Below are 13,123 nucleotides of genomic sequence, written 5' to 3' on the forward strand. Positions count from 1 at the left end.
ACTGATTGTTGTGTGTCATATCTCTTTGTGTGTGTGTGTTGGGGCGGGGAGGATAGGTGGGAAAAAGAGTTGATGATTAGAAGTTATCAGTGGATAAGATTTTTCTAATTCTACAAAAATATAAAGAAGACATTTTGTTTAAATTACATTATTTATTTTTAGATTATCCCTTTTAGTCCTGCATGCATTGTTAGCACAAAAAAGTTGAACTTGATCACAACCTCCTTTGAAGAAGTGAGAGTAGGTAAACAATCATCATCTGAGTTTCTTCAAGGATGGCCCAAGAATGCCAGACCTTGGTAACACTGTCAGGAACCTACACATAGTTCAATAGAAAAGTTTACCAAATATCCTCTGTTTAATGTAAACAAGGCAGGAGGCAAAACAGCGTATTATAGTAACACTATTTTACAGGGCCCAGAAATATGATTACCTATCATGTTTTAACACATCGAGTGTCACAATGACATGCATTATTTTGCTTTATTGTACAATCCAAAATAAAATTACCATATAATTTGTGGTTTTAGCATTTCCCTGTAACTTTTTCTGTCAATACTTATGAACTTCATATTAAATGGCAATTGTATATTATTGCAGTAATTTATGGAAATGTTCTCATGAATTTATGAATTCCGTAATTTGTGCCCCATAAAATTAAGTGTAACAATCTTTACACTAGCAACAGTGTAAGCAAGCTAAGGATTTTGGTCCTTATATATAATATACATACATATGTATACACATGTAAGCACACAGTAAGGTACAATTAAACCAAAAGCTATGAAGCCACTCAGAGCTTCCATATTGCACAGACAGATACACTGAGAAAACATTACATAGTTATGATGTGAGTACTATAACGACAACTGGCTAAGGTCAAATCTGAGTTCTATCAACTAAAGAATGTGGCTCATTACTAAAAATAAACCCAAGGACTATACTGTTAGTTTTTTTTTTTTAAATGTGCATCCCTATTTATACAAATATGAGCAAGGCTAAAGTTCATTTTAGAACCTGCTATCATAATTGATTGCTGAGGTGGTACTTTCCACCCCAAACAGTGTTTTTGCAAGTACTGAATAAAGGAAACATTCAGTTTTCCAGAGACAGTAAGAAAAAGACTAGTGATGTAGTATAATGTTTCACTAACAAATTCAACTCACTGCAAGAACTTATGCTGGCTCTAGGTCTGAATTAAATATGAAATACATATATTTATATATATATATGAAACTTAGAAGAGAAACAAATTTTTTAAAAAAGTATGCCTTAAGCTTTAGCTGATTACAAATCAAAGTCATTACAATAACTTAGGACAATTATGTTTTCTGAAGCAGCGTACACACACACACACACACACACACACAGGAAAAAAGGGTTAAAGCTTTCTGAGCTTGGTTTCATGGATTAGCTATAAGGTCCCACTGTGAAATCAAGGATCAAATAGTATTTGGTTTGAGAGGTAACATCATTGCTATTATACCTACTGAGCACTATGTGAAAACATTAAGGAAGATCTAATATCTCTTACTGCTTTATCTTAAATACACTTACATAAAAGAAGACCATCACTGCATCTAAAAATGGAGATGTCGCAGTGTTCCTTGCATGAAGTGATTGATAAACAGAGTAAACTGAATAATGCCTTCTCATCACTTAAATCATTTAAAGAAAACCAGGCATGAAGTAATTATCTCCTACTTTTTTTTTTTTTTCACTGTTTTTACTTAATAAATTTTGGAATGCTGGGTTTTGCATTAAATCAGAAATTTAGTCATTTTGTTGTTGTTTTAACAGTGGTGACATTCTAGAGTCAACAATATTCATAATCTTTTGAAATTTCGTTCTTAATAAATAGCAAACACTGACTTTATAAATCAGAAAAACACAAAATTAGCAAAAAAGTATAAAACATGCTTCTATGCATATGCCACATGATGTATATAAGCAAACATGCTACATAAAATAGCTTCTCAGAAGGGGCAGTGACTGTTCCTTTCAAGTTGAAAAGTTTGATATTCTGCTCCCCCAAATATCAGTAAGTAAAGATAAGGAGGAAAGTGCTGCTGCTTAATATTTTAACGAAAAACAAAAGATAGCTTAAAAGGAATATTTGAGTGATAATCATCACTTAAATGAAGACTAGGAAATGGACTAGCAAACACCATTTTGTTTATCAGTATAAACATGCTGTGCACAGCACAGCTTTGCTCGATAGAACTATCAACACACTTTCCTACACATATACCCATTGACATATATACCCAATTTACCAAAATCCTTTAACATGTAAACAGGACATCTAAAAGACTGGTTTTTGCTTGTTTTCTTAAATCTCTTTAGAATCATTTAAAACAAAAGACTGAACAAAATGAAATATGTAAACATTAAGGAGGCTATTGGCATTTTGATTACTGTCTAAAAGTTATCAGCCCGATTCCCTTCTTACACATTACCATGGATTTCAATGAGAATATCAAATTATAAAGCACTTTTATGTGTCAACTTTTAAAGAGAGAAGGAAAAAATAAAAGATTCTCAACCCAATACATGTTAATTAGCTTAAAAAAATACTATTTTAGCAAATACTACCAATGATGAGCAAATATTCAACAATGTTGCAAAAATGACACAGTTTAAATAAACTGGAATCCACACATGAAAATTAATCACCAACATGGCTACATGCACAAAACAGTAAAAGAACGTTCTTTAAAAATATATATATTAACCAAGAATTTCTTTATCACATAAAATTGTTATTCTTAGAAAAGCTGAAGTAAGCTAATGGTGCTCTACACATTTTTACCTGGGTTATCAACTCCTGTAATTAACTCAGTTCCTTTGATGGTTCCTGAATAGTATTTTTTTCTAATTTACAGTTTCTTTTCATATTTTGTTTGATAAGAATTCTGACCTTAAAAAGTTATAAAATTAGTGATTTTCTTTGCTACTTATTAATCCAAAAGAATATAAGCACTTGAGTCCCAGAGAATGTCAAAATGCCTTGCTACCTAAAAAGATAATGAAATAACAGAAATCATCAAAGTCATGACATCGGAAATTTTGCAGCTTTTCACAGTCATTTGAAATGCTTATTTCCTGAAGTTCCTTTGATTGTATCCTGGATTCAATGACGTGCAATTTTATATATAGACCCATTATGATAAAGCCAATGAAAAACATCATACAACATTTTACCAAGTGTCCACTCAGGGGGTTCTTAATGGTTCTGTTCAGTTTAGAGCAATACTTCATTAAAAAAGGCTATTTATTCTCTCTTGAATGGGTGGAAAGGAGTCTTTTTTGATGAAATAAACACAATAGTTCTGTTTCCCTAGTTACTTGAAAGATGCTATTTATGGTGTGGAGGAAGCATGGTATTTCACAAATGCAATCGCTGCCAGTTCCTTACAGAATTCTTCCAACACGATCACACCCTCTAGCAAGGTGATGTGGTCAATACTGTGGAAGGAAAAGCAGACAGTAAATCACTTCAGGATATCAGCAAGTCATTAAGTTTTGGTGAAATTTTTAGATTTTCAAAAAACATGTGAAACACTGACTTACATAGGACCCTCAGGTTCTAAACCAAGTAGTCGCTTCCTGACCAGCAAAAGTTTGGGAGTGAAGTCCTGAATACGCTGAATTCGAACCATAAGGTCTCCAACGACCTGTGTGACAGAGACAAAAGGAAATCAGTTTCTGAAATCAATTACATAGGGATTTGCAGGATAATAAAAACTTCATTCTCTACTGCCGAATAAAGAATGTCAACTTTCACTATTCACATGGTTATCTTTGACCAAGGACTCATCCCTAATCCTTAAAATATGAGATTAATAAATATAAAGCCTTTAAAAGAATGAATTTTTCTTTTTTCACATTCTGAAAACTAGTTCATTATAATAATATTTTTAAATAATAATAATTATTTTTAGATAGCAGATATATATTTTTCATTATGTAACACTATCTGTATACAGTGCTTTAAAATGTTAATTGGACAGGTTTATCAGTCCTGAGAATGTAACGAAACTAGTAACTCACCCTGACGATTACAGAGAAGAGAGATCTACAGCCAGAAGCAAGGTTCACATAAGGATCCAAAAGGTACTCGTGAATGTGTGGATGAGGGAAGAGAGAAAGTCTGGATAACACCGAGGTTACTTGTAAATTCACATCATATGGCTATGGAGAGGCAAAAAATAGAATGACTTGATATTATTTATAACATGTATACCAGTGCACTTGATTTACCATTTCAATTTATCTTTCCAAGAAAGGAGAATCTACCATCTTACTCCTCCCTTCCAAATGCTTTTTTCTGCAATGCAAATAACTATAACTAAATTAGCTCTCACCATCACTGGCAAAGTACATAAATCCTAGTACTAAAACTTAAGAAAATAAAAGTACTTGTATATAAATATAGAAAAAACAAATATGTAACTTATAGTCAGAATTTCTGTTTTATACAGGTTGCTTTAATTAATGAAATAGTTCAAGCAGCCATCAAACATCAATGTAATATGTAGTATCAATTGCAAAAAAAAACAAAAACAGAGAACGCATGAAGTATAAGGCGAAAGAAATAGAAGGGAAAGTATTAAATCTATTTAAAACAGTAATATAATTTTAGAAATGATATTCCTCTTCTCTTAGATTATTCAACTACTGCTAGTTGCCAAAAACATAAATACAATAAAATAAAGTGAAATAAATCACAGAACCTTGTCAACAGAATGAAATTACTTGGGGACAGAAATGACCACCATATGCCTCAAAATGAATGAGAAGATTCAAAATGTTGATTACTGACAGGGATCATCTTATTTACTGCACAAGCATTACCTTTCCTGAAACAATCGTCCTTGAACTGTGCACAGTTCGCACAGAGAGCCATCCACATGGATATGTAGTATCACAATTATACCTGAGTACTAGTTTTCTATTTCTAACATGTTTATTCTTCACAGTAAGCAGTCTGGAGGTGCTTCACAGAGCATGTCACTTTCAAAACAAAAGATATCCTATACAGATTGAATTCCTATGATTATACTTAGAACTTTTCAACAGATACCTCTCACCCCTTCCAGTTTTATTCAGGCACCCAAAGAAAATTGAGTGACTGAAGCAAAATGAACTTTGGTCAGAAGTTTGAGTAGAAAGTGGGTGACTGGATGAGTAAGAAACAGATTCTTTTATGGAATTTACACACATTCTTCATTAAATTACATTCATTTTTAAACAGTGTTATGTCCTTTGTGGAGAGCAATTTTGTATACATTTTTTGGGAAAGAGATTAAAAAATAGATACATTTTTACAGTATAGTAATACTTGGTTACATTTTTCTCATTTTCTTTCCTTGAGTAAAAGGTTTTAAAGGCAGGGGACACAGTTCTTTTACATAATGTTTTTTTTTTTTAATGCAATTTTATTGAGAAATATTCATACAGCATAGAAGCTATCTGAAGTACAAAATCACTGATTCACAGTACTATCACCTATTTGTGCATCTAGCTCCATAATCAAATTTACAACATTTTCATTACTCCAGAAAAGAAATAAAAAGAAAAAAGAAAACCTTAATCTTCCCATGCCTCCTTATCTACCCATATTATTGACTGATAGTATTGGTGTGGTATATCTGTTATTGTTGATGAAAGAGTATTAAAATATTACTTTTATTTTTTCCCATATACTCTTCTATTATTAATTATGAGATGTTGTACATCTGCTCTAGTTCAGGAAAGAACGTTTTTATATTTGTATAGTTAATCACAGGCATTGTCCACCACAAGATTCACTGCTATGTGTTCCCATGTTTTAACATAATGCGTTTTTAATAAATGTTTATAAAACATTACATTTTCTTTTCCTCTTTTTGTAAAACAACTAACTTTTAAAAATTTATTAAGCAAAATGGATGTGTAGCTCTTCCTCAAGTGGATAAATAATAAATTTGGATTATGTAAACTGGGTTTCAGAAAATAACTGGGTACTGTGTATTTTTCCTACTATATTGCATATATACTGTCTTTATCTTGTCAGCTTCAAAATAAGAAGGAAGTTGTGTATTGGCTAGTTTGGGAGAAAGGTAATGAGTTTAAGTAACAAACAGGAAATTGGCTCCTCTGTGACCTTTCATGAGTTTGTGAAGTTGGTATTTTGACTACTGGATTGAAATTCAAAAGAGCATTATATTTAGTTTGCTTTGTTGCTTTTGCAAAGTTATCTACCTGCTGGGAAAACATAGAAATCCAAGTTAAAGACTCTGATACCTTTGTGAGAAATGATGAACAACACTCTTCCTTCTGCTGACAAAATCTGGGTATCTGTATTTTACAATGGCTGGTTTTTGCTTTCACATAGGGCCAAACTATCTTTTTCCTGGAACCAAGCTCGTCTCAAAGCCTTTGTAAGTTCTCTTATTCTTTTATCATTAATTCTTTAATCATCTATTTTAGGAACTATTTTAAAGCTGACATCCCTTTCCTTCAAACCTTTTCCGCTCAATACAAAGCACACCACCTTTTTGGCAGTCATTTGTATGAGTAGAGGGGGTACTCTTGTTAGGCATTTATTTGTGCCAGAAAGTTAAGGATTAGCTCTTTGTTTAATGCTATCTGTTTTGGATCAATGTGAGTCAACATTGGCCCTACCTTTCTTTTAAATTCTTTCAAAATGAAGATGTTGGCACCTTGGAACCCTTTCCTGGATGGAGCTTTTCTTTGTTTTTTATCAAGATTTATCCCAGACAGAGTTTAGTTGCTAAGGTTTTTCTGATTTACTCCACCGTTTTTTAATGCTAACTTGTAGATTGGGATATGGCTTTCCCAAATTCTAAACGCTGGTTCTCAGAATAGTAAAACTGGTTTTTAACACACTTTTTGTGTATTTTTCTGTGTTCATCAAACTTCAGGAGCATTGTATAATTTGATTCAGGTCAAAAATATGGGACAGCTAATAGGTTACTCTCAGACTTTCATGTTGCTTAAGATTTTTATTCAAGATTTAATTAAAAATATTTTCCCAAAGAAATGGAAGAAAAGCTATAATAATTAGAAGTTATTCATTATGAAAAGGATTCATTAGTTAAGCCATTAGTTTTTGGTACTATCAAGTTGAGTTTTCTGATAATTTAAACCAAACAATTTTTTGAATTAGTGTTTAAATTTTCTTGATGCAACATGACTTTTAGTTTATATATAGATTTTTTTTTATTTACAGAAACTCAGATATTATATTCGTGAAATATTTCTTAACTCTTTAATTTTATATACCACTATAGATGGAGGGTCGGAAGGTGGAAGGTAGGAGAAGGAAAAAGAAAAAGGACTTTGTGTGAAGTGTTAGAATGTTGCTTCACCTTTTTTCACATTTAAACATATTGGACTGTGTCCGATTTTTGTAATAGATTTGTTATTGTTAATGATCAAAACCCTCATACTCACGATATACTTCTTAACACTCTGTCTAATCTACATGATCTGTGATCCTTTTACTACTGCTCTTGCAACTTGTCTCAGTTTGGGTCTGAACATACTTTCTCTTGACTTTGTAGCAGCAAAGATGTTTTCATTTCTGGTGGATTTGAAGACACAGACTGTGCTGTGGATTCTTGTTTATATATTTTTCAGACTGCATAGCCAGTTAATTTAGGAGAATAATTAACTTTGGACTTGCTAATGATTAGCAGTTTTAGGAGAATATTCTCAGTAAATTGTCTGATCTTCTTAAATTGTAGACATTAAGAATACTCTTGCTGCTGCTGCCCCCTTTTTTTTTTTTCCTTCTCCTTCCATTAAACCTTAGTAGGTTAACCGTAATGGAAAAGAGGAATTCAAAGGAGAATTTGCAGCCATCAGATGGTCTTTGCTGATCAGTATGTTAAAGAGAATGCTGGAGAACAGACAAATGGCATTTACGTGTTTATGCCAGAGGTTTTAGGTCTATCTTGACTATAATAGCATCTTCGGTACATAATGAGTGAAAACTGTTCTTTCTGTGGCTTTTTTTTTCCTGCTTACCTGGATATCTTACAACCATTCCTTTAAGAGGAATATAGAGGTCTATTGGGGTTAGGCTGACAAAATTTGGAAGACAACAGTACAAATAAAATCTCACGTCACTTTTTAAATTTATTTTTCCAGTTTCCATATTAGTGACTGAAGTAGGAAATGAAAGAGAGAAACTACCAATATACGTATTCAATTAAGGAAATGGAGACATAGTTTTCTCTTTTGTTATCTTTAAATCTGTTTTAAGCTGTACTATAATGTTGTTCATATGTCAAAAAAGTGAACTCATTCTGAGTCACTGTGTACTCTATTTAGGTTACTTGGATTCAGGATGTTAGGGTATAATAGGATTTGGATATTCGTGGGTCTCTAGCTATGGTATCATCTGTCCTGTCAGTTAACCCTCTCGTTGGGCTCCCCAAGGAGTCTCTATGTATAAAGAAAAATGAAAATTGAATTACCAACCTATAAATATGTACGGTTTATGTGGGGCTGTTTTAAAATTAAGGCCTCTTAAAGGCTCCTACTTCTCAACTCCCCTACTTCTAGATCAATTTTTTGAATATCAATTTGCCTAAGAATCAATTTGTTAAAATTGTCAAAATTGTCTGGTTTCTGTCACTCAGCAAAATTATTTTGAAATTTATCCATGCTGTTGTGTGTATCAAGAATTTATTCCTTTTTATTGCTGAGTAGCATTTCATTGTATGGATTTACCACAGTTTATTATCTGTTAGCTTCTTGATAGACATTTGGGTTGTTTCCAGTTTTTGGCTATTACAAATAAAGCTGCTAACATTTGGGTTCAAGTCCTTGTGTGGACATATGTTTTCATTTTTCTTGGGCAAATATCCAGAAATGGAATGCATAGCTTTTTAAGAAACTGCCAGACTGTTTTCCTAAGTGATTGTACTATTTTGCATTCTTGCCTGACTGTATGAGAATTCCAGTTGCTCTATGTCCTCACCTGGCCAGTCTGTTTAATTTTAGCCATTCTAATAGGTGTATCGTGGTATCTCATTATGGTTTAGCTTTCATTTCCCTAATGACACTGGGCATCTTTTCATGTCTTTATTTACCATTCATATCTTTGATGAAGTATCTTTTGAAATCTTTTGCCTATAGAATTTTTTTTTCTTATTACTGAGTTTTGAGAGTTGTTTATGCTGGATACACATTCTTTATGATATATTTGATTCGAAAATATTTTTTTCTAGTATGTGGCTTGATCTTTTTTTCTTAACAATGTCTTTCTTTTTTTTTAACAAACACTCCCCTTGTCTACTTGTTCTAGCACCATTTGTTAAAGATTGTTTCCCCATTGAATTACCTTGAAACCTTTGTTGAAAATTAACTGATCATATGCATATGGGTCTACTTCTGGATTTTCTGTTCTGTTCTATTTGTCTCTTTTTATGCCAGTACCTCTCTGCCATGATTACTGTAGCCTTATAATAAGTCATAAAATTAGGTCACCTAAGCTGTCTGATCTTACTTTTCTTTTTTCAAATTGTCCTGGCTGTTCTAGGTTCTTTAGATTTCCTTATGAATTTTAGAATAAGCTTATTAATTTCTACAAAACTTTTTTCTGGGATTTGATTGGAATCTAATTGACCCTATAGATCAATTTGTGGAGAATTAATCTCTTAATATTGTGAATCTTCTGATCTGTGTATATGAAAGTGTATCTCCATTTATTTAGCTCTCAGTGAAGTGTTGTAATTTTCAGTGTGTAGGACTTGCAAATCTTCTTTTAATATTAATTCCTAAGTATCTTATAATTTTGATGCTGTTGTAAAAGGCATAAAAAATTTTTCAATTTCGAATTGCCTGTTCATGAATATAGAAATACAATTGATTTTTTTGTATATTTATCTTGTAGCTTTGCTGAACTTATCCATTAGCTGTAGAGCTTTTTTTAAAAAAGATTTTGTAGAATCTTCTACATTAATATGATATTGTTTGTGAATAGATAGGTTTAATTTTCAAAAAAAAAAAAAAGAAACAGATGTTGTAGCATGGAGAAGAGAAAAATGACTCAGGACCATGTTTAATATGTAGTAATGGAATATGAATATTTTATTCTCATTCAGTTGAACAGCTTTTAAACCTTTGATCATACTGAATTACAAAACTGTCTATTTGGCATTCAGAGGAGAAGAAACGGTTGGGCAAGTGCTACAAGATACCGAAGGTACTGTATATGAACAAAAACTCAAATCCTATGCTCTAAGTCCAATTTCAGTCTTTGTTAGTTACCACTAAATAAATGAACAGCGAGTTTTCAAAAGAAAAACTATCCCTGAGCCGTTTTTATTCAAAGGATACCTTTTTTTTAAATTCAGTTTTATTGAGATATAGTCACATACCATACAGTCATCCATGGTGTACAATCAACTGTTCACAGTACCATCATATAGTTGTGCATTCATCACCCCAATCTAGTTTTGAACATTTTCCTTACATCAGAAATAATCAGAATCAGAATAAAAAATAAAAATAAAAAAGAACACCCAACCCCCCCATCCCACCCTATTTTTCATTTAGGTTTTGTCCCCATTTTTCCACTCATCCATCCACACACTGGATCAAGGGAGTGCGATCCACAGGGTTTTCACAGTCACTCTGTCACCCCTTGTAAGCTACATTCTTATACAATTGTCCGCAAGAGTCAAGGCTACTGGATTGGAGTTCGGTAGTTTCAGATATTTACTTCTAGCTATTCCAATATATTAAAACCTAAAAAGTATTATCTATACAGTGCGTAAGAATGTCCACCAGAGTGACCTCTCGACTCAATTTGATATCTCTCAGCCACTGAAACTTTATTTCATTTCATTTCGCATCCCTCTTTGGTCAAGAAGATGTTCTCAGTCCCATGATGCCGGATCCAGATTCATCCCCGTGCGTCATATCCTGCATTGCCAGGGAGATTTATACCCCTGGGAATCAGGTCCCATGTAGGGGGAAGGGGAGTGAGATCACCCACAAAGGTGGCTTAGTTAGAGAGAGAGGGCCACATCTGAGCAACAAAGAGGTACTCGGGGGGAGACTTAGGCACAATTATAAGCAGGTTTAGCCCTTCTTGCAGCAACAAGCTTCACAGGGGCCAGTCCCAAGATAAGAGGGCCCAGCACATCAAGCCGTCAGTCCCCAATGTTTGTGAGAACATCAGCAACAATCAAAGGATACTTTTAAGCAAAATAAATGAAAGGAGAGACATATTCCTAGAAAGGGCTAATTTGAAGAGCATATTCTCCTTGATAATATTTGCAGCAGAATAGCCTTCTCCAAGACTCAACTCAAAAACAATGAATTCACATTAAACTGTATTTTAGGTGTAAAGGATATATTTTAAAAATCAATATAAACATGCATTTCATAAAGAATATGGACAAAATAATTCAAAAACAACTTAAGTAGAGAATTGCACATGACTGCATTTCAGGTAATTCAGATTTTCTTGGCCACTAAATTTTGCCATTTGAAGATAAACAAGTAAGCCAACAAAATTGGCTTTAAACACAGATATACTGCCACTTAAACTTTATGTTTTCTCAATATGGCATTACTTTGGGTTTTAGCTTTATTTTAGCATTAACTCATGACTTAGGTTGTTTAAGAAACTTAAGCTTGATGTGGATTGCTTCTTAATGTTGTAAAAACGAAAATAAATTTCAGCAATAAAGAAATTATTTCTGAAATGATCTTTACTTCACATTGGTAGTAACTTTTAACAAGTTACCTTTTGGGGGGTTGTTAACAGTGTTTATATCTACAATTTTCAATTCCTTTGTTTTGTACTTTATACAATATTCACCTGAAAGGAAAATGAACCAGATTTCTGACATGTCAAATGGACCTGGTCCATTCTTGATTGAGCACACACTGAATATAAAGTCTGAAGTTTGAGACAATAAACTTTAACATCAAAGCATACGGATGTCACCAACAAACCCTCAGTCTCACCCCTTCTACTAAAGGCCAAATATGCAGATGGTCAAAATGAGACTTAAATTAATATTTAAAAACTCCCAGCAGCTTGATGTTCTCTGAAATTTCTAACAATCTGCATTTAAATAACAATTTGTATTCATAAAAGCATTTTAAATTTCTTGTTTCATTTAATTCTTCTGAACAAATCTAAGTGGGAGATTAGAACAAGTAATACCAATTTCACTTAAATAAGAAAAGGAGACAAGTGGCTAAATTATTTGTCCAATGTCAAACTCGTCAGTCTCAGGGCAGGGACAAACAAGCACTTGAGTTTTATTACATTTTCCTTGGTATTCTTTATATTCTGCTATGGACTTTTTAGCACTTTACTATCTTTTTGAAATCACTACAGTTACAAATAATATTAAATGTTTGTGTTGTAAAATATTTTAAAAAATTAACATTGTGACAATACAGAAGTGTCATGAATATCTGATGTCATAACTTCTTGATTACATATGTAGCAATTAGCTACTTTGTTAATTACTCATAGTAAAGGTTGAATCTCAGCCTTCTTACCCTGACCCTGTTAGGGATACACACACAGAAAATATAAGCAACAGTATCCTCAGCAAAAAAATTTAGGAAACAAAGAAAATGAAACTAAACCAAACACATTTAGTACCCCATGACCCACACATTATCTCTGAGATCTGACCCTATAATGTTCTTACCAAAAAAAAAGGCTTGGAAAAGCAAGGTTTTAAAAACAATATGGGCTCCATAGTTTACTAACTATAAATCACATAACTGAAACTAAAGATTCTTCATGTATAAAATAAGAAAACAGAAATCTGCCTTGCTTATACAGGGTTACAGGAAGAATGATTGAGACACTATGTATGAATCAGCTGCGTTGTGAATTGCTATCTGGTGAAATAAAAAGAATTTTAAGCATTTCAGGATATTCTGTCCTTAATACAACCTTTTATGTCAGCACTCTACAAACTGAAGGAAAAAAAAAAAAGCTCAGAGAGGATCTTTCAATTTAGATTCCTTTTTAGCGCTTTTGGTAAAAATTTCTGAAGATCAGTGACTTGATACTGATTGTTACTATCTTTTGCTTCTTAGGGTAATCAGATTCAAAAGCCCAGCAAAC

The 13,123-nt window shown here is 32.8% G+C and overlaps 1 protein-coding gene across 1 annotated transcript in view; it reads right to left on the minus strand.

Annotated features, from left to right (window-relative positions):
- Positions 1–873: 873 nt before the first annotated feature.
- The window catches only part of FAM160B1 (family with sequence similarity 160 member B1), a 40,444-nt gene continuing 28,194 nt past the window's right edge, over positions 874–13,123 (minus strand). Inside the window, exons 15-17 of the mRNA XM_037804325.1 lie at positions 4,054–4,194; positions 3,574–3,677; positions 874–3,468 (exon numbers count right to left, since the gene is read on the minus strand). Coding sequence (XP_037660253.1) covers positions 3,363–3,468; positions 3,574–3,677; positions 4,054–4,194 — 351 coding nt within the window. The 3' untranslated portion in view covers positions 874–3,362. The remainder of the gene's footprint in view (positions 3,469–3,573; positions 3,678–4,053; positions 4,195–13,123) is intronic.

The sequence above is a fragment of the Choloepus didactylus genome, chromosome 15 (assembly GCF_015220235.1).
Source record: "Choloepus didactylus isolate mChoDid1 chromosome 15, mChoDid1.pri, whole genome shotgun sequence".
Taxonomy (NCBI): Eukaryota; Metazoa; Chordata; class Mammalia; order Pilosa; family Megalonychidae; genus Choloepus; species Choloepus didactylus.